Source organism: Chaetodon auriga, chromosome 22, assembly GCF_051107435.1.
Source record: "Chaetodon auriga isolate fChaAug3 chromosome 22, fChaAug3.hap1, whole genome shotgun sequence".
NCBI classification, from domain to species: Eukaryota; Metazoa; Chordata; class Actinopteri; order Chaetodontiformes; family Chaetodontidae; genus Chaetodon; species Chaetodon auriga.
Genome location: NC_135095.1, coordinates 8,984,846 through 9,006,069, shown reverse-complemented (window position 1 = coordinate 9,006,069; position 21,224 = coordinate 8,984,846). Strand labels below are relative to the sequence as shown.

Genomic DNA, 21,224 nt, shown 5'->3' with positions numbered 1-21,224 from the left:
TGAAGTATGGAAGTACATTTTAAGAGATACATTCATGCAGAAACAGCTGTGTTGTCAACGTATCCATAGAAGGTTTCACAGTCAGAGTGATGGAAAAATGATCAATAAGTGTCTTAAATCCTTAAATTTCATAGTCACAATAAGGTATTGAGTGTTCATCATGAAGCGAATGGTAATTGAGTGAATGAGAGAGGGATTTCCACAGAGCTTGATTTTGAATCAAATGTTTAAGCACCATCAAGAGAGAGATTTTTAAAAGCCACACAAACTTGAGATTTAGGACCAAGCCTGACCGAACTGAGTTGAGTTTTGACTGATAACATGTCTGCTTTGTGTGTGTGTGTGTGTGTGTGTGTGTGTGTGTGTGTGTGTGTGTGTGTGTGTGTGTGCGTGGGTTCCAGGACTTTCTTCTTCAGATCTTCACAGTCTTCAGGATCCTAATCCGACCAGAAATGTTTCCCAAAGACTGGACTGTCATGCGGTTGGTCACCAACAAGTAAGAGCGCACACATGAATGTGCACACACGGACACAGTTAAAAAAAAACAAAGAAGAAATAATCAAGGGTAAATCAGGGTGTAAGTCAGAGTCAGGCAGGGGCTGTTACGTGGGATGCATCTCTGACCATCAGGGCATGAGGCCTCTCCACACATGCAAATTTAAGCATCAGTTGGACAGTGTGTTCCACCTCTCTGCACTCTCTTTTATCCGGAGTAATCAGTAATCCGAGGTGACGTCTATTTAGCACACATGCTTCTAGCTTTCAGCAACCAAGTGAAGGTACAAATACAAGTAAACTATTTAACCAAACTCTCAACGTTCAAAAACTGAAAGTTGTTATTGGCAGAAAAAGTAGCGAAATGTTGATGAAGTGCTCTCATGAGAGTGAATCCAAGGCTGATGCGCTGTGTCTCTTTGGAGGGCGTTATCAGATGCAACACATAGAGGATCTGATACATAAATGTCAATGAAGAGCTTGTATGTACTTAGTAATGAAGTGTTTGGAGTGGAAAAGCGCCACAGCCTGGAGATGATCACACTGAGTCCATTTACATGCACAACATATTCCGGTCTTTGGCCATATTCCCTAAAATACAATTTTCCAACCTACCTGTTTACACAGTTTAACAAACACAGCCTCCCTCTTTCATTCGTGCCTTCTTGAAAAGGTTGACGTTCATCCATGTGGCATTTAATCGTGTATTTTGTCCCATTGTGTCTTATCACTTCACCTCTGCACTATAACTCTCAAAACGAGCCATTTAAGTAGCATTTAAATTGTTTGGGGTGATGCATTTTTCCTCCAAGGTGGCACAGCGACCTCTTCACCACCTCCTCCTCTCTTTCTCTTGCTCTCTCAGCGTCATCATCACAACTGTCCTCTACCTTTCCGACGCCCTGAGGAAAAACTTCCTCAATGACAAGTTCGACTACAAGGTAGGGGGATTGTGTGTAGATCTAAACAATGCTTCTCTTTTTAAAACGAAAGCCCTCGTGGACACGTATGCATAAGACAGAGCTAATTCTATTACTCAGAAGCTTAAGTCAGTCAGTGAAATTAGCTGAAAGCCAAATAACAGCAATAAAAACACCACAAGAGATGACTTAATTAAAATGTAAAGAGGCTTTTCTTTTCCCTGTACTGTAATACTGCGGATTTCCCAGTCCAAGTGTCAGTATTTAGTGTACTGAGAGATTAATATGTGTTTGAAGTAGGCTCAACTTTGTTTGCGATTTTAATTAACAGCTGTTCGGTTCATAGCACAGCACACCAGCGAAAGGTCGTATCAAGAATCCGTGGACACCAGCGGCAAAGGCTCTGTTTTTTTTGCCTGAATTCTTGTAAACCGAAGTTGGAGGAGGAACTTTTTTTTTCGCGCAGCTTTGACATGTTGCTGTTTTTTCGCTGTCATTTCCAGGTGTGGGACTCGTACTTCTATCTGTCTGTAATATTTATCAACCAGCCCTGTCTTCAGCTGGAGTCCTTCTCTCCCTCCAAGAGGAAGAAGATCCTGGAAAAGTGAGTTCGGATCGTTTGCCGGCGGATGGCCTGTAATGAGCCACGTGCTCCCTCGACAAGCCGTCCTGTCCTTCTCCAGTTGTCTGTCAAACTTTGAAACAGACACACACACACACACACACACACACACACACACACACACACACCACACTGTCGGCCGCGTACAGTATAATGAGCACTTAACATGCTGCTCTCTGCAGCTTCTCTCAGCAAGCAAACACGTCTCACCATGTTATTCTATCACGCAGGTATGGAGACATGAGGGTGATGATGGGCTGTGAGATCTTCAGCATGTGGCAGAATTTAGGTAAGATTATGCATTTGATGCACATGGTACACACGGGCTGCCTTGTTCTTAAACACACTCGTATGTTTTCTGAGTGATGCTGCAAATACAGCACAGTGAAGGCAGCTGACCGTCTTCCAGTGTCTCTCACAGGCTCCTTATTTATTCCTCTCCTGATGCAAGAGCGGCATTCTCGAAGTCCTTGTGATGGACTGATGTCAGAGAAAGAAAATCTGTTTCTGTTTCTTTGTTTTTGAGCTGATGGGAAGCGAAAGAAACTCTAAGGCCTTTTCTGTACTTGTCACCATGGCAACCAGCTGGATGCCTCTCTCTCTCCGTTTTGTGTGGATGTTTTTATTCTGCTCTGTGCGATGGACCGAGACAATTTGGGGGGTGTTTAAAGTAATTTCTAGTGTTTTTATGTGTATTCAAGTGTGTTTATGCACAATTTGAAATACATTTGGAGGTCATTTTACTTTCGTTTTGTTTGATGTCAGTGTGAATGGCAAAGTCTCCCGGCTAACGCTAATGCGTTTTCAGTCACGCAGGCGCTGTGATCAGACTCCTCTGTGCACTTAAACTAAATTATCAGAGCAGCCTGTGCGCTCGCTGAAATTTTTGAGGGGAAGAAAATGCTTTCCAGAGTTCGCCAGAGTGCCTCTGACATAAACCACATGCCGTGTTCAGGGATAAAGTGAGAATCTGACCTCTGCATTGACCCCTGTCTCTCCTCCAGGGGAACATAAGCTGAACTTCATCCCGGCGATGATTGGTCCATTCCTGGAGGTGACGCTGGTGCCTCAGCCTGATCTGAGGAATGTCATGATCCCCATCTTCCATGACATGATGGACTGGGAGCAGAGACGCAGTGGCAATTTCAAACAGGTACACAGCTGCTAAAAGTAGATTTTCTTGCCTGGCACTCCTTTAGTTGTCGGTTTAACCCTGACATTCATACAGTCTTTTATTGGTGGATCAAGAATTATTGAAATTGCAAATGTTAGAGCCTGTCTTTGGCATTGAAGCTAATTCACCAGCTGCTTAGTTAGCATGAGTTCATTCAGAACAGTTAGCTGACAAGCTGTTAGTCAGCTGCTCTGCACTGTAAGTTCTGTATATACCTAACGAAAGCAGCTGATGCATTCACGAATGCAGGATTAAGTCATAAAAGTAAAAGCATGTCAGTGGCAGATGCCTCGATTTTTAACGTGACGTGCAGCCGTTCGATCGAACACGCCGTTCAGTTTTAAGCTCTCAGCCATCCATGCTGCTCTTCCTCGCAGGTGGAGGCCAAGCTGATCGACAAGCTGGACAGCCTGATGTCAGAGGGCAAAGGAGATGAGACGTACAGGGAGCTCTTCAACAGCATGTGAGTTGGAGAAAGGAGCAGCAGTAGAAAGCGAAAAATATGGGGGATGAGGGGCGAGTGGGTTTGTGTAATTAGCCTGGATTTTAAACGTAAAGGGAGCTCAAGGAGCTTAACAGGAAAATCACAGTGAAGGCCTAAATAAAGAGGCCTGTTCAGGACCAAAGACACTGCCACAGACAGATAAAACAGCCGTTTATTGAGTCTAATGACCTTAAACGCTGCAGCCCACACAAGGCTTCATCAGGTAAATGCAGCTGGCAGGTGGTTTGCCTCAGTGAATGGCTGCTTTATCTCTAAGCGTTCTGAAAATGAGCTGAAAACCAAAGCGCACAGACAACAGCGTTAACGTCCAGAGAATGCTCCTTTACCTGGATAAAAAAAAAACGCTGTTCGATGTGCAAGCAGGGTTTCAAACCTGTCCCCCTTATGAAAGAGTAGGCGGTGGGTTGTTCTACGTTTGAAGCTGTTTATTGTCAGTAGATTGATTAAAGTGACAGTGAGAGGTAAGTGACGAGCATTCAGCTTCAGTCACCTTCATCTTCACTCACGCCTCCTCTGTGGCCAGTCCTCGTCCACTCTGTCCTTGTGTTTCCAGGTTTGTGCTCCTGCATGCTTTAGTGTATGTGCTCGCGCTAATGTGTGTGTGTGTGCGTGTGTGTGTGTATCCCTGCTTCTTTCTGTTCATATTTTTATGTCCCACTTTGCAAAAGTACTTCAACTTAGCCTCCAAAAGCATTACTGAATGAAGTCACACACATTCGCACACATTCTGTACGTCTCTTTTACACACAGCTGTGACTCGAGGTGTAATCTTGATAAGTATTTTATCAATATACATCTACTGTAACTGTCCCTTTGTCTTTCATAGTCGACCATTCTCTTTCCCGCCATTTTCATATGTGGAACATTGCAGAATACTGTAATATTGCTGCATATTATTTAATCATCTATTGTGCAATACAATATGATGTTGCAGTAAATTTATTGTTCTTAAAATGTTAGTTTTATGACTATGGTTTTCGTCTACTTCTATTTTTCCTTGCTTCATTTATTGTTTTGATTTAGTTTCTTAATTGACTTTCCTCCTACTAACTCCACTAAACCCTAGACTAACCTGAGTGAGTGTGTGCTGATATTAATCGTATTAATATTAATTTATTCCGCCTATGCTTCCCGCCTGGAGTAGAATTCCTCTGTTTGGTCCGTACCCTAGGTAAGACGCTCTCCTCTTTGTTCTCTCTGTGTCGTCTGTGTGAGGGGGAACGGCGGCGGAGGGTTGACGGCAGTGTTTTGGCGGCGATGTGTTTTGTCTTCTTTACCAGCCAAGTTGAGATAATCAATCCTAAAAAAAAATCTATTTCGATCAGCTATTGTGAATTTTTTCTAAAGCCACCTTTGGTATTTTATTGTGTTAACTCCCACAGGCAGGCCAACAAGCATAGGTGACACTGGTGTGACTGAGATTGATTTCCTCTGTGCTTCGCCTCCCTTTCTTTTGCAGTAATTTCTTCCTCCTCCTCCTCCTCCTCCTCCTCTCCCCCACCCCACCTCTCCTCTCCCATTTGATCTCTTTTACCTCTTGTCTCCTTGGGTCTTTACATCTCTCCATTTATTCCTCCAGCCTGCTGAAGAAGATTGAGAGAGAGACCTGGAGGGAGAGTGGAATCTCTCTGATCGCTACCGTCACTCGCCTAATGGAGAGATTGCTAGACTACAGGTGAGAGTGTGCGCACACACACGCACACACACGCGCACACACACGCACACACACAGGCATACATGCTTTCTCAGTTTGAATTATGTTCAGAAATCTTTTTTTTCCGTCGACACTTATCTCAATCGCGCTTTTGTGGCAGGGACTGTATGAAGCTGGGAGAAGTGGATGGGAAAAAGATTGGATGTACTGTCAGTTTACTGGTGAGTAGCAGTTACTCTGAGTGAGACTGCAAATGTAACACTTTGGTATTTTGTTCAAATTAGGTTTTACTGATTGATGAGCTTCTTTTTCTGTCTTTGATCAGAGCTAGTTTTGCTGTTTGCCCCCTACTTCCACGTTTTATGCTAAGCAGAGCTTCACATTTGACACAAGCGTAAGAGTAGTATCAATCTTATTTAAGACTTGGCATGAAAGAGAAGCCTGTTTCCCAAAATATCAAACTTCTCCTCAATATTTGCATAACGTTGGAGACTTTTTAATGAGGTTAACCTTCTTAAACTATTAGAGCAATCCTCATGTGTTGCTAAATAGAACAGAATTAATGTAATTCATGTATTATATTCTATTGCTACAATAAGCCTTGTGAAGTTTTCATCCTTTTGTTGATAAAGAATTACCCAAAAATCAGATTATGTTGTTATTTTCTTACTTCCAGGCTATTATACATAATTTCATTGCTTTTTTTATGGTTGTGTATTTTGTAAGTTACATAATGAGTCTGTCTGATTAATGGTGTGAAAATATTAATTCACGCTAAAGACTTTAAAGTGTCTTTCATCTCCTTCCTTCATAGACATCAGCAATCAGCCTTTTCTTTCATTTTTCCCTCTGTTGTCAGTCCTTCTGCCTACCAGGTCTTCTTATATAACCGCAGCCATCTGTAAGAACACCTGTGTGTGTAGGCAGATAGATCAGAAGTCACTGCTGAAATATATTGTTGCACTTCTACCTCAGAACAATCTGCTGTCACTTCTCAAATTTGTCCTCATTTGCATCTCCAACTCTGTCTATAATTTTCACAACCCCCCCCCCCCCCCCCCCTTCTCTCGTGATTCTCTTTGTCCTCATTCATCACTGAACCACCCACTGCTCCTGTCAGAACTTCTACAAAACTGAGTTGAACAAAGAGGAGATGTACATCCGCTACATTCACAAACTGTACGACCTGCACCTGAAAGCACAAAACTACACAGGTGAGCCCAAACAAACAAGACCCTAACATGCACTGAGCGTGTGTGTGGGGAGATTCATGACCGTGCTCTTATTGCAGCACTGACTTGCATCCAAATGCATTGTTCTGAACTGCTCCCACTAATCATACTGTCAAAGATAATTCACGCTTACTGCTGCTTTCACATGTATATCATCTCCCGCCTGTGTGTGCTGCAGAGGCGTCGTACACTCTGCTGCTGTACGATGAGTTACTGGAATGGTCCGACAGGCCGCTCAGAGAGTTCCTCAACTACCCCATGCAGAGCGAGTGGCAGAGAAAAGAGTATCTGCATCTCACCATCGTGCAGAACTTCGACAGGGGGAAGGTGAGCCTCACACTATTCCCTTCCTCTACATCACTTTGTTGACCGTCAGACAAAATCAACAAGTTCATATCCTCCATTGCCAGCCTGGAGAAACACTGGACATATGAGCTCCAAAACCAGCAGCACAAGTGGTTTCTTACTGCTGCTAAAAACCATTGAACGTGCAACGCCACCGTGGAGGCAGCAGCATGTTCCGGTCTAATTGAAAGTACTTTTTTGCCGCGCTAACACCCAGCAGCACGCCAGCTTCTCATGCATATTCTAAAATGGAACTAATTCGTACCTGGCATTGAAAAAGAAGCGCAGCCACATTATAAATGCTTCGTTTAGAAGAAATAAACAGACGGATTCTAACCTAATAAACATCAACAAATTCATGAAACATTCATGCTCAGCTGAAATGCAGCAGAGTGGAGGATGAGAGAAGTGGAGTTCCCCGCTTGCTGTAGTGGTGACGTTATCACACGAAATGAAATCTCTTCATAAGGGGAGAGCAGAACTGCGTGGAACTACAAAAATACATGTCACTCGCCGTCAGAGTCGTTGTGAACTGTGACAGCGGCTGGAGGCGTCAGCACTTCCCTGCTTTAAACAGATGAATCGCTGGCGGCTGTAATTAAAGCAGGCTCCATATCGTCCCACAATATCCTACACCGTGGCTTTAAGAGATACTGTGGGAAATGATGATGGCAAGACTGACGGGTGGAGCGTGACTTGAATCGCTGTGCTGGTTTTAGGCCTCAGTTAAACAGAGATTGGCAGCTTAAGCAGCTGATTCAGATTGCAGCAGCATTTGAAAAGTAGTTTCCAGACTTTCCGGGATGTACATTTTCCCTTCTTCCTCCCACTGCTCCTCTGTACCAATTCTACCTCTTTATCCTAACTACCTTTGCCATCATGCTGTGCACTCTCAGAGAAAAGTGGCATTATGGAAACCCTCCAAAATTACACACGCACACAAAAAAAGAAACTTCAGCATCCCTGATGAAATAACATTGCTCTGCGGAATCATTAAAACTGCTCCCCTCGTTACTCATAGTCCAATTTTCCTTCACATTCATGAGCTATGCCATCTGCCAGTGCTGCCGCACAGGGATTGGAAGGCAGCGGGAAAGGAAAGCTTTTCATTTAATTAGCAAGATGGCTGGGTGCTGCGTGTACCTGCATGAAGAGGTTATATTTGACTCTCTGTATCGCCAACTCACCAGTGCCACCCAGTGGGGGACATGCAGCTTAGCAGCACCACTGCAGATGAAGTTTTATTCAGCTTTCTTTTCATATGCTAGTCTAAATGGATTGACATGACAGTCCCTGATTTTTGCTTCCACTGTGTTTTGAGGCAGGACTCATGAGGATGAATAAGTGTTTTTTTTTTTTGTTCTCAGTGTTGGGAGAACGGCATCATCCTGTGCAGAGAGCTGGCCGACCAATACGAGTCTTACTACGACTACAGGAACTTGAGCAAGATGAGGGTGAGTTGTCTATAAAAAAGCTACAGAGGCAGTTAAAGTCCTTCTCCCATCATGCACTTAGGAATTAATCTGTTTTTAAAATAACTATTCTTTTGTCAATGCACCAAATCTCTCATTGGTTGAACGCTGTTGGTTTATATTCAGTGTTGTCCTTCATTTCCATTCGTAGATGATGGAAGCCTCTCTCTATGACAAGATCATGGACCAGCAGAGATTAGAGCCCGAATTCTTTCGAGTGGGATTCTATGGAAAGAAGTTCCCTTTCTTCTTACGGGTAAAGAAATCTCCATATTCCCTCTGTGTCATGAATATCAAGTCGAATAGAATAATACTTTTGCCCTCTCTAAAGAAGAAAAAGACCTGCAGGAAGAATTAACTTTTCTTACATAAGACTCCTCCAGTGTGAGGTGACATTCAGCAACTCTTATTCAATGCCGTTTAATGATGTAACAGGCCCCGTCCTTGGTGGAGTCTGCAGTAGAGGCTGCAGTTGCAGTGTGCAACCACTAGATGTCAAGCTAACCCCACGCTGTCCTCTGCTCCTCAACCCCCCCCTCCCGCCCCCACCCCCACCCCCCACCCTCTGCAGAATAAGGAGTTTGTGTGCCGCGGCCATGACTACGAGAGGCTGGAGGCTTTCCAGCAGCGGATGCTTAACGAGTTCCCCCACGCCATCGCCATGCAGCACGTCAACCAGCCAGACCAGACCATATACCAGGCAGACGCACAGTGTATCCTTGGCTGGAGGAAGAAGCACATACAAAATTCACTCCCGCAAGCGTGGACACATGCATCCATGCTAAGCAGTGCATTTGCCACACAGGCACATATGTTGGAAATGCATAAAAACATTACAGCAGCACAGTATACATACAAATCTGCGCACATACTCTTGCTTTTTGTTTACATACATGCAATTTCCTGTAATGAGGCGCCATGCTTCCCTCTTTCTCTCCCAGCCTTTGTCTTGTCATCATCAAAGGCCCATTCACAGGAAAACACACACTGCTCTGCATATTACGTGCAGTATGCAGCATGTCATATGAGAAAGTCCATCAAACTCACTGTGATCGTACATCTGCTTAAACACAAACCGAACAGACAAACTTCCACTTTTGTTTTCAATTATGAAGTTCCAATGCATTTACCCACTAAAATCTCTCTAAACAGCATCCACTTGCTCAGCGTAATCAGACAAGAGAAGCTCTAAAGTGATAGAAATGTTGATAGTACAGTCTGGGTTGCCTCGTTATCTCACAGCGATAAGCTTTACCAGCATATCTAGAACTGCAGTTCAGTCAAGGTTTTACTCATTTATTGCAACAGTACACATTTTCATGTGGTTGTGCAGCTCCGCTCATGTGCCGCCCTGGAGCAAAATCTGCAGCAAGCTTAACGCAGACTGTCCACCACAGCGTTTAAGCATCTGTACATGGTCGTGACTTCTGAGCCCGAGCTTCTGTGAGGCTCCCACCTGCACCCTGACACAAATCAAGTCACCGGCTCGCATTGAGAGCTGCGCCGCTCATCTCCAGGCAGTGTGTTCAAATGAAGCCGCACAATATGGGAGCTTTTTTAATTATTCACATGAATGTATGGGACAACTGTTGGCCTATATAGAGGGAGAGGGAGGGAGAAGTGGAGACGGAGTGGCATCATGACACGAAGGCACTAAAAGAAAGCCAAATGGAGGACAGAGAGAGGTGCCCAAGTTGTTTTTTTGTATTTTTTTATATAATTAGCAACCCATAGATGTACCGCAAAGGTCTTTCCCTCCATGCTTTGAACATTCGTCACAATATTCACCCAGTCAGTCGTTGTTGGAGGTTCGTTCTGCTAATAATATCTTCAATAGATATTTGTCTTGCGCCGATAAATGAGCTGCAGCCTTGGCCAAATAGATTGTAGACAAAGAGCTGTCAGTGCCGTGACCAAAAATGTTCCGTCTTGCTTGTATTACTTCCTGCCGATATGACCGGACGGCTGGGGCTGCAGATGCCTTCCCCTCTCACCTGTCTGTGCACGATATAACTCGGAGCTTATAAAACATTTAATCAAATTCCGCCAACAGAATTCTCTCCAAAGACCCCGAACGGGTGGAGGTAGACTGTGGAGAGCACATATTCAATCAGCCTTCTTCTGAAAAGACAAGCCCGGATTCTTCCTCCTGTTTCAATCTTACTTTATTTGATGAATGTCTCTTAATGGACTGAATGCTTGAGTGTAATTTTGGAACAAGTTATCCTTACTTAAATATATGAAATAGCCCCTTTGTTAAATAACATTTTTCTAAACCGTGTACTGTACATCCAGTACTCTGTTTTCCGCAGGTTTTTTTTTGTCTTTTAGTGCATGCTGTGTGTTTGCTTAAATGTGCATCCCCTACTGAGCAGGAAGGGACTCATCTGAACGAATTAACACGCTGCTTTGTTGTTCTCATATGACGCTAATCAATAATTCTTTCTCTCAGATTGCTCACTCCTCTGTATATCCTTGTGACAAACACTCATGCAAATACACATTTGCACATCACTTCCTGCTCCTCCGTCCTCCTCCACCGCTCACGGTGACAAGTCCTGTCTTCTGCTGTTTTTCCTTTTGCTTTTTCTTCAGCTCTTGTGTTTCTGTGCTCCTCTTTTGTGGCGACGCTGCTCTGATCGTGTGCAAGAATGACGTGCGGCGTGTTTGTGTGTTTATGTTAGGAAAATAGAATTCTTAATGAGCAATTATTGGCTGTTCGGAAACAGAGAAATATATCCTTGGCAGGGTATTGTTTCCATGTGGATGTAAATAAAAGTGTGTGTGCTCACTGGCATGGAAAAAAAGGATATTGCAGGAGAGATGTATTTACCTCGAAGACACACACTTTACCGTCCTGTGTGTCCTTGTCTTGTGCGACTTCCCAGCTTCTTTCAGGTCACTGAAGAATTCCTGTCTGTTTTAATGTGCGCTGCTTTCTATTGTCACACTCTCTGGAGCTTTCCTTAACGTCCGGTGCTTCCAGACCTGCAGATCTACGCTGTTACCCCCATCCCAGAGAGCCAGGATGTGCTGCAGAGAGACGGAGTGCCAGACAACATCAAAAGCTTCTACAAGTTCAATCACATCTGGAGGTTCAGATACGACCGGCCCTTTCACAAGGGCACCAAAGACAAGGAGAACGAGTTCAAGGTACGCAGGAAAGACAGATAAATTCAGTAGAAAGACAGCTGATGATGACAGACAGCCTCTGACACATAAAGCCAAAAAAGTTGACACGCGCACCACACACACACACACACACTAAGAGGGCAGTGTGATACACACATTTATCTGCATTTATCTAATTTCATCCATGTTTCAGTCCATGGATTTGTCAGCGCTGTGGAGATGAGAAAATAACCTTTTAAATAATAATCGTACAGCCTGCTACAGCGCGTGGAGTAGCTGCTAAAAGTGCTTTGAAATAACACGGGGGAAGTTTTCTTTGAATATTTCAGAGTTTAAAATTCTACATTTCTCATTATTAGCAATTTTTTTCACCGGCTGATGCGGAGCAGCTTCATTTACTCATTTTCTGCTGCACGCAGGTATCAGTCTGTGTGTAGTGCATCATTTAATCATCCCGTATCACTAAATATGCACACGCCACACACACACACACACACACACACACACACACGGATATTAGGCTCAGAAATATTCAGTATTAACACACACATGCACAAGGTTCCTGCAGTCATTTCATCTCCATTCCGTCAGAGCTATTTGGCTAAATTTAATCATATATTTTCATCAGGCCTTCATATCTCTGGCCCTCAGGTGGGAATAACGTGTATGATAAACTCTTGCATGGTCTTAAGAGCATCCGGCAGCCAGGATATGATCTGATCAGTCATAATAAAGTAGTAAAGAAAAATTCAACAAAGAAGTTCCTATCTGCAGAAAAAAAAAAAAAAAAACGGTTTGCAGAAAGGTCAAGACTTTTAGATTTGACAGATTTTCCTTTCAACTTCCTGCTCTTAAACTGTAATACATGTTTTTTTTTTCTTTTTTTTTTTTAAAGAGGTGTTCAGGTGGGTTTCTTGGCCTTCAAAAGCAGAAAATCAATAAGGGGGAGCAGGGTTGTGTAGTGAGTCGGAAGACCCTTCTTCAACCTGAGGACACAGGATCGATATCGCATGTCAGCACTCATCTGCTCTGCTGGAGTGTCCTTGAGCAAGACATCGGGTTCTAAACTAAGCTTAAAATAAATGGAGCTGTACTGTAGCGGCACCTTGATGTCACCCGGCTGTGCAGGGGAGCCCGGCAGAAAACAAAATGTTTACACGAGGATTTTCAGTACTTTGGTTTATATTTGCAAAGCTGTACTTTGTGTTTAGTGCTAATTACCAAATATCAGCAAGCTGAAATGCTAAATGAACATGACCAAGGCGAACGTTGTTACCTGCTTAGAATCAGCATGTTGGCATGTTAGTGTGCTGATATTAGCATTTAGCTCAAAGCACTGCTGTGAGCAAAGGGAAGCCAAATGTTGACCTTGGAAACAGGAGCATGAGACCAAAAAGAAAATACTGCTCCAGAAAAAGCGAGTAAGTGGACGTTGAGATAAGATTTTTTTGCCAAGCTGTTTTTTCTGAGTCAAAATGATGAGTTCATATTAAAAATACAGCACATATAAACTCTATTTAACCACTTTTCATTCCTCGTGCGTCCTGATGTGTTCACAACGTACAACTTTACTGTAGGTGCTCCACTTGTAGTGTGAATCTATTATGTTAATAGCCTGCAGTGAATGCTAGCGTTTCCATAGTTTACGTGCTGTCAGAATGACCTTGTGAGACGTTGGCGTATTGACAAGCGTGCTGGCTGACAGGGTAAGTGGTGCAACATGAATGATGGTATGAGATATAAGATATGACATCTGACCTACACCTACAAGTGGGTGTTTGGCAGAAGGTGTACTCAACATGTTTTCCTCAAACTATGTGTCTGTAATTAAATTCCGTGCTCTCTGCCAGTGATGGAGCGCATGTGTGCATCAGGCATAAGTAGCTATGGATTTTTTTAAAGTGTGTTTAGCAATCAGCTAATAACCACAGGTGTATCGTTTGTTAATGCAGAGCCTTTGGGTGGAGAGGACAACCCTGACTCTGGTCCAGAGTCTTCCAGGCATCTCTCGCTGGTTTGAGGTGGACAAGAGAGAGCTGGTGAGTGTGATGAGATGACCACGAAGAGAGCTAAAGCACGCACTCGTGTCACACAGGGGACACTGTAACGCGCTTTTATTTTGCAGGTTACCATTTAGAGTACAGCAGCCAATACCCGAGCATTGATCCGAGTCGTTACATCGAACAGGGATAATGATCGAGGTCATGGGTTTGGGGCTATTGGACACATTTCATTTAAACCATTGGATTGGATGGATGTCAGGCAAAAGATCTAGCTTTGATGACAACATGTCCAATTTGTTAAAGATTTTTTGTATTGGGAAATCTTTCCGCTATACTTATTCTGTGTTTTTAGCCTGGAATCACTATCATATTTAATACAAGTCCGTTGCTACACTGTTACACATAAATCCCCTCAAAATCTCTCCGCCTTGGATGTTCCCATTCAGATCTCTAAGGAGTGGGAGGATTTTAAATGCTATTTTGTCCCGTGTATGCAAAACATAACACAGTGTCTGTCTCTGTTGGTCTAAGCGCATATTCTTTAGCACCGAGCTGCTGAGTGTGGTGTGAAATTGTGGATTGTGAGCCCAGTGTTATTCTATGATGGCTGTGCAGTGCAATAGCATATAAAATATAGACCTGGCAAAAGCTCTATTAGCAGGAGGATTAAGCTTTGTGTGAGACAGAGGAAGAAGAAGAAAGAGAAAAAGAACTGCAGGATGAAGGGAAGAACATTTTTTATGCATCCATCCGTCTCATTGTTCTGCTTTTTACGGCTTACAACTGAACTGTTTGGGTTCGGTTTGACTGCACTCATCAACTAGCAGCTAGCTGGTGAGCACCGTGGCGTATTTAGCAGCTCATAAAGAGCCACATATTTCCCTTTGGAGTTGGTAGAGACCAAAAAAGGAGCTAAAATTGACTGAGTATTGGACTGGAATTTACATCAGATGGCAGAAACATGACTCTAAATGAACATCTCCAAGCCCAAACTGAGAGCGTTATTTTCTTCTAGCTTTCAGACTTTAGAACGCTCCGTTTATAGCTACAGAAGAATTTGCCCTTTAAAGCATTTGTCTTCACCCCCCCCCCCTTCACAGGTGGAGGTAAGCCCGCTGGAGAACGCCATCGAGGTGATCGAGAACAAGAACTTACAACTGCGCACATTGATCACCCAGTGTCAGAGCCGGCAGATGCAGAACATCAACCCCCTCACCATGTGCCTCAACGGGGTCATCGACGCCGCTGTCAACGGGGGGCTGGCCCGCTACCAAGAGGTATGGATGGATAGATGGAGGATAAGCTTGGAGGGTTTTAGAGAGCGAGGCAGTGCTGAGGAGCGCTGACATATGGATTGCCTAATGATGCATGAAGGTGGGTTTTAGTGGGGAGACGTATGGACAGGGAACGTTTTGCAGCGGGAGGAGCGGACGAACAGATGGATGGTCGGATGGATGCATGAATGGCTGAGGGAAGGTTTGACTGATACGGGATGATGGAATAGATGGATGAGTGGAGAGCAAGAGGGGGTGGAAGCGGGAAAAGGAGATGGAGGGGTGATGTAGGAATGGGTGGATGAATGGGGGGTTTGGTCGGTGGACGGGTGGATTCTGGGAGGGAAAGGGGTCAGGTCAAAAAATGGCAGAAAGAGGAGTGGGAGGAAGGATTATGGAGAGATGGATGGCCGATAATAGCTGAATGAATAAGACAGACACACGGATTGGTGGAGACAAACTGAAATATTGGGGTCAATCCCGCTGACAAACATTAAATCTAACGCTTCTCCAGAAGCTCCCACCTAGCAGACAGCTGCAGGATGGCAGCACAGCGCAATTTGTTAACCAGGTGGAGCACAGCTGAAGAAAGAGACGTCTCCAAATCCACTCAAGAAAACGTTTTTTTTTTTTTTTTTTTTTTTCCACCCTCAACAAACCGAGTGGACTCTGCGACTCGCTCCGTGTCGCATAGCAACCACCCTTTTCCACTGGGAGCGCGTACGTGGGGGTGCATGTTCCTGTTTGTGCGCGCATGTGTGTGGGCGCAGACTGCATGTGTGTGTGTTCGCGAGTGCATATTGGGTTTGTGCAGAAGAGCGTGCCACTGTGTAGAAGTGGCCTATTAAGGCTTGTAGGATACTTGATAGAGTCACAAAGACCAGCGTCACTGGAGGGCTTTCCACGCTCACCGCTGCTACGCTGTTTGAAAAATGATAGCATATGGAACGATTTTCAGCTTCCAATAGAGCAACACTTTGCTTTTGTACACATGTTTGCAGCATGTACAAGGATTTCTAATTCTTATTTTCATATCATGCATGGTCCAGGTAGTCCATATTTCAGGTGTTTTCACAAGGTGGACACAGATGGGGCTGTTTCGGCCGTTTCTCATTCTGCCTTAGCAGAATATCGCACGCCGCGCTCGGCGGAACCCGCCGTAAATCTATTCATTTCCCAGTGTAATGCCGATTGACAGCTGTGGAGGTTTGCTCCGTTACAAATGAAGGAGAAATTGTCATTATTAATATTCAGATTTATTGCTTTAGTTTGAGTTGAAGGCCTGGAGGGGGAATGCTGTCTGATTTATTTCCCCTCCCCTCAGCGTTCCATCTCTAATTGGACTTTTCTAATGATTAACTGAGCCACTCCATGGCGAGGCCTCACTCCCTGCTGCCCGACGAGAAAATTTCCATCATTCGGGGAAGATTATTGATTATTTTTTGCTGCCTCTTCCGGCAGTCCATGGTCGGGATTTCCTGCTGAAGGCAGCACTTCCCTCTTTAGAACGGCTACCTTGGCACTGTATGTGCTTTATATTGCATCGACTACACGACGACATAATGTTTATGCAATAAGATATTTTTCATTTCTTCTACATCTGTTTCGCGTGGTTTAATAATCAAGGAATGCCATATCATGTACAGTGCATACTAATATATGCTGTCTTGACAGAGATTGCCGTCTGAGGTTGTTTGTCTGGAGGAATAATATTCCTTGTTTTTTTGAGGATGGTGCTGTTAATGCGCGCGACATGTCTGAAGCAGCATTGCGTCTTTTCTCTTTGACTGTCATCTTGCTCTGTCTCTTTGGAGATAAACAGCTGCGTCCTTGGGAGAGGAACCGTGCTGATTTTTTTTTTTTTTTTTTTTTTTTTGTGAATTCCCCCTTTACCTTTCAGTCCCCCGCTTTTGTGTGCGCGCGCGTTTCCCTCTGTGGCAGATTTGAAAGCAGATTATGAGCCGGGTCTTTCATCGGCTCGTCGTCTCTCTCCTCTTTGTGCGCTCTGATGCAGATTGAAACGGATTAACCATAATCTGCAGACACATCACAAGTGTTGATGGCATTGTAAACAGCGAGGAAGTGGCGTTTTAATGTATGCATCTTTCAAAGCAGACCAGGGCTTTTTTTTTTTTTTATCTGTTTCTCCTTTGAGGTTTTTTTTTTTTTTTTGAAGTAAAACGTCTGGGAAAGCGTGCAGAAGGCTCTGTCTGTGAGCCGTAATCAAGAAGTGTGATGTTTCTAAGGAGACGTGATCTATAACAGGAAGCAGTGACATGAACAAATGTGATTTGGAAAAAAAAAAAAAAAAAAAGCTTTTAAAATGTGAGACCAAATTGGCCCCTAAATCAAACAAAAATCAATTCTTTGATTCCACTAACATCCATTTGGCTGAGTGGTTTTCTTTGACTATTTTTAGCCAGTGTGTTCTTTTATTCTCCTCCCTGAACTTGATATTAATATCACAACACAAAAACACAGACGGGAGTGTTGCACCCCATTTGAGCTGCATGTTAGTTTTCTCTGTTTGGTTATTTGCTCGGCTTGTTTGTGGATGTTTTTTTTTTAAGGATTCAACAAAAACGTGTGGACGCTAATTCACTGTGTCAGCCCAGCGGGGATTCAGGTAACTCCGCGGCGCAGAAAGCCTACCGCCTCAGCTCCCGGTGTGTGCATAACAGATGTTCTGCGTTTTGTCTCCACGCAGGCCTTTTTCGTGAAGGACTACATTATGAATCACCCTGAGGACGGCGAGAAGATCGGGCGGCTGAGAGAGCTCATGTTTGAACAGGTTTGTAATAAGAGATAAACAGGCCGGAAACCTTGGAGAGACCTCGGAAACAGCGTGTGACAAAACACTCTCAGGAACTGTGAGGAAGCGGACCTTGAGTTGTCCTGTTTATTTACAGTACTGTTTATGACGTAGTTTAATTTAGTAAGAATTCTCTAAAAAGTAAAATGTCCATAGGGATAGGCAGGTTCACTCTTCCTTCAGTTCAAAACAACTTATTAAACCTATCAGAGCTGAACAGATCCTCGATTTTTCAAGGCTGGTAAGTGTTTGTTATTGAAACTCTGAAATAACCTCAATTTCTGTACTGCAATCAACAAAGACTCTGATGTATTAGGGATAAGATAATGTCAGCCAACATATCAGCCCAGACGATTTATGAGGTGAGCTTAACTTGACTTTGCTGATATAACCCGTACTATTTCCAGATGTTCACTTGAAATCACTGGATTCACAAATTCAGCAAAAATAGTTGATAATAATAAGATAAGATAAGACTTTACTGATCCCACGCTGGGGAAATTCGCCTGCTACAACAGGAGAATAACAAGGAGAAGTAAAAAAAAAAAAAAAAAAAAGAGCAAAGTCGAACAATTAAGATAAGATAAGATAAAAAAGAGGGCTGTGAACATTACATACAAACAGTATAGAAATAAAAATATTGCCCAAAATACACATCCTTGTGTTATTGCACACATATTTATTTATTTATTCATTGCACAGGACAAGTTGCACAGATGTAATGATAATCCTGCCCAGTAATAGTATTATATACATATAGTGAGTACATATAGTACAGTATACACATAGTTAAAGGAGTGTTTGAGTGGGCTGTCTATGCAGTGGAAAGACACAAACATTTTTTTTTAAATTGGTGCCACATGACAGAGAAAACAAAGGAAAAAACACTGTGGAATTCCTTTTATTCCGAAGGTAAAAAAAAAAAAAGTGTTTAATGAGCTCTCCATCTGACTCTCTGTGGAGGAGGACACGCAAAAAAAATGCCAAAGTACAATCTGTAGTTCCAACAGCAGCCTCAAAAGTCACATCATCCAGCAGGCAGGCTTAACATCGTTCACTGGTGTATACTACCCACACTGTAATGATTCAAAGCAGGTTGAAAATTGGCAAAGTTTCCCCTTAAACAAAACTCAATTGACAGTTAAACCTGCAGGTGTGAGATGCTAACCGGCTCTTTTCTGCAGGCGCACATTCTGGAGTACGGCCTCGCTGTGCATGAGAAGTTTGTTCCCCAGGACATGAGACCTCTCCACAAGAAGCTGGTGGACCAGTTTCACCTGATGAAATCCAGTCTGGGCATACAGGTAGGCCCTACGACAAGAGACGGTAATACATCTTAAAGGCTGCACATTTGTAAATTAATGAGGGATTCAAATATCAAGTTAAACAGATGTTATTTTGGTTAATGATGGATCAATCATGTATTAGGAAGATTAAAACCATCCCACTTGTGTTAATGGTTTTTCCTCAAATCATTAAGTCTCCTTAACTCCTTTATTGAAGCACACGCTGTATGTGAGAACAGAAAGCGACCGCTGCGTTCAGACTTACCGAGCGAGTGACCCCGTTAGTCCTCGGAGGAGCAGGCCACCCCTCATTAAACACACTTCCTTTATCTGCGTTTGTGTGTATTTTATTTTACATACCCCCCCCCCGCTGGCACGAAGAAGCATTTAATCATGTGCACTTCCTCTCCTCCTCCTCCCACACCCCAGGAGTTTCCAGCGTACGTGCGTGCGAGCCCAGTCCACTTCACCAACGGGAGCCCGCGAACATGCAGGAACTCTGTGCCCAACATCATCAGCCCCGACGGGGGCAGAGGGGTCGCCAGGCGGAGGTGACGACCCTCTTTGGTCTAATGTTGTCTGTTTGATTTTTGGGATTCTGTTGAACGTGTTATTGTGTCTATCTTCCTTCTGTTGCATTAGAAATTTACTTCAGTCGGCCTTCACTGCCGATCCCTCTCTTCAACTTACCTGCTTATTTTTCCTTTTTGTGTCCCCACCTCACCTCCAACACCACGCTCTGTGCCTTTGCTCCCTCCTTCCCCCTTGTTCTTTACCGGTGTGGCTCCATCTGGGCATACAATAGGTGGTGGGGGCGACTGGCTGGCACCCACAGGGATATTTCTGTGTGGCTGCTGCCGGGCCAAACTGTGTACTTTGTGTGTGTGTGTGTGTGTGTGTGTTTTGATGTGTCCACTGACCCTGCCACTCTGTCTACCTGCGACATTCTGCCGTCACAGTCCGGTCCCAGGGGGCATAGCCACACAGAGAGCCGCAGACACACACACCACCTCTATCTCCCACTGACATTTTGCGTTTAACTTCTGGAGTTTTGATTTCTTTCTTGTTGTCTGTTTGCCAACACAAAACTCAGGTTGCATCTATGTTTTTTTTTTCTTTTTTTGAAAATACTTCGGCTCTAACCTTCCCTTAAAACCCCTCTGTGTTTGTTCTCTAACCTTTCTTTCAAACTTTTGCCTTTTGGCTGACCAGTGCTTGACGAAATGCTGTGATGGCTGCATCGATTAACTTCTTCTAATCTGACATTTTCTGTCTCTGTTTGTCTTCTTTCCCCTCCCCGCCCGCCTTTTTGCCGGCACTCATGCTGAATTTTCGGTGAGTGAAACCTCTGAACGCGAATAAAACACCCAAACCTATCTGCCATTGCCGAAAGCCACCGTGACCACCTCTCTCTGTCTTTCACCTTCAGTCTGCACAGCTACCCTGCGGTGAACCGCTACTCCTCGTCCTCTCTGTCATCTCAGGCCTCCAACGAAGTCAGTAACATCACAGGGCAGTCTGAGAGCTCGGATGAAGTCTTCAACATGCAGGTAACCTCTCTCTCTCTCTCTCTCTCTCTCTCTCTCCCTCTCTCTCTCCTTCTCTCTCACATGCACACATACCTCTTATTCCTTCCCACAAAGGCTCTTAAGGTAGTAGACCACGTCCCAACATGTTCATTACCCTTGTGCTCCCTGCAGATTTCACTTGCAATTCGTTTTAATCCCCCTCACTCCCTTCCACCCTCATTTCTCCTCTCCAGTGACCCTTTCTCTCCTCGGCCCTCTCCGTTCGCCGCTTTGTCTGGTCAAGAAAATTGTCATGATTATATCAAATAAGGACACGGTGCTTTGTGTGGTCAGTCTAGGGAGCTCGCTGGAGTTGAGCAGTAATCTAAACTAGATTTGGCCAATTGAGAAAGCTGCCGACAACTCCTGGCAAGCCGTCCGCTGCACCTGGCACGCCTGGAATGACAGGAAGCAGAGAAAAAAAAGCTGCTGTCATGGATCTGACTGAACCTATTTTACAATATTACTTTTGAAGATCATAGCTTTTATTCTATAGATCGAGTACAATTCACTGAAGGGTGATCTAAAAGACAAGTATTATTACAGAACAGAAGTGCACCAGGCTGTTAAACCCCATTCGACTGCAGACACCCACTTTAAAGGTGTCAGCTGCAGACTTTGTGATCTGCATGGATTTATTTTAACAACAGGGTTTTTGTTAAATGACCACGGTGTCTCATCTATCAACCACCTGCGTGTGGATATGTATAGATAAAAAGTTTCAAACAAA

At 43.9% G+C, this 21,224-nt stretch overlaps 1 protein-coding gene across 11 annotated transcripts in view; it reads left to right on the top strand.

Moving 5' to 3' along the window:
- Positions 1-21,224, top strand: part of dock4b (dedicator of cytokinesis 4b) — a 104,679-nt gene that overhangs the window by 71,456 nt on the left and 11,999 nt on the right. For 4 of the 11 annotated variants that reach the window (XM_076722555.1, XM_076722554.1, XM_076722548.1 and 1 more), the window contains exons 27-47: positions 402-496; positions 1,361-1,436; positions 1,919-2,019; positions 2,268-2,326; positions 3,042-3,190; positions 3,589-3,674; positions 4,861-4,887; positions 5,296-5,391; positions 5,531-5,591; positions 6,491-6,584; positions 6,781-6,929; positions 8,315-8,401; positions 8,571-8,675; positions 8,991-9,132; positions 11,406-11,572; positions 13,504-13,590; positions 14,655-14,831; positions 17,536-17,619; positions 18,825-18,944; positions 19,356-19,477; positions 20,356-20,476. In XM_076722555.1, coding sequence (XP_076578670.1) covers positions 402-496; positions 1,361-1,436; positions 1,919-2,019; positions 2,268-2,326; positions 3,042-3,190; positions 3,589-3,674; positions 4,861-4,887; positions 5,296-5,391; positions 5,531-5,591; positions 6,491-6,584; positions 6,781-6,929; positions 8,315-8,401; positions 8,571-8,675; positions 8,991-9,132; positions 11,406-11,572; positions 13,504-13,590; positions 14,655-14,831; positions 17,536-17,619; positions 18,825-18,944; positions 19,356-19,477; positions 20,356-20,476 — 2,205 coding nt within the window. The remainder of the gene's footprint in view (positions 1-401; positions 497-1,360; positions 1,437-1,918; positions 2,020-2,267; positions 2,327-3,041; positions 3,191-3,588; positions 3,675-4,860; positions 4,888-5,295; positions 5,392-5,530; positions 5,592-6,490; positions 6,585-6,780; positions 6,930-8,314; positions 8,402-8,570; positions 8,676-8,990; positions 9,133-11,405; positions 11,573-13,503; positions 13,591-14,654; positions 14,832-17,535; positions 17,620-18,824; positions 18,945-19,355; positions 19,478-20,355; positions 20,477-21,224) is intronic. The other 7 variants (XM_076722557.1, XM_076722556.1, XM_076722549.1 and 4 more) reach the window with 3 other exon arrangements.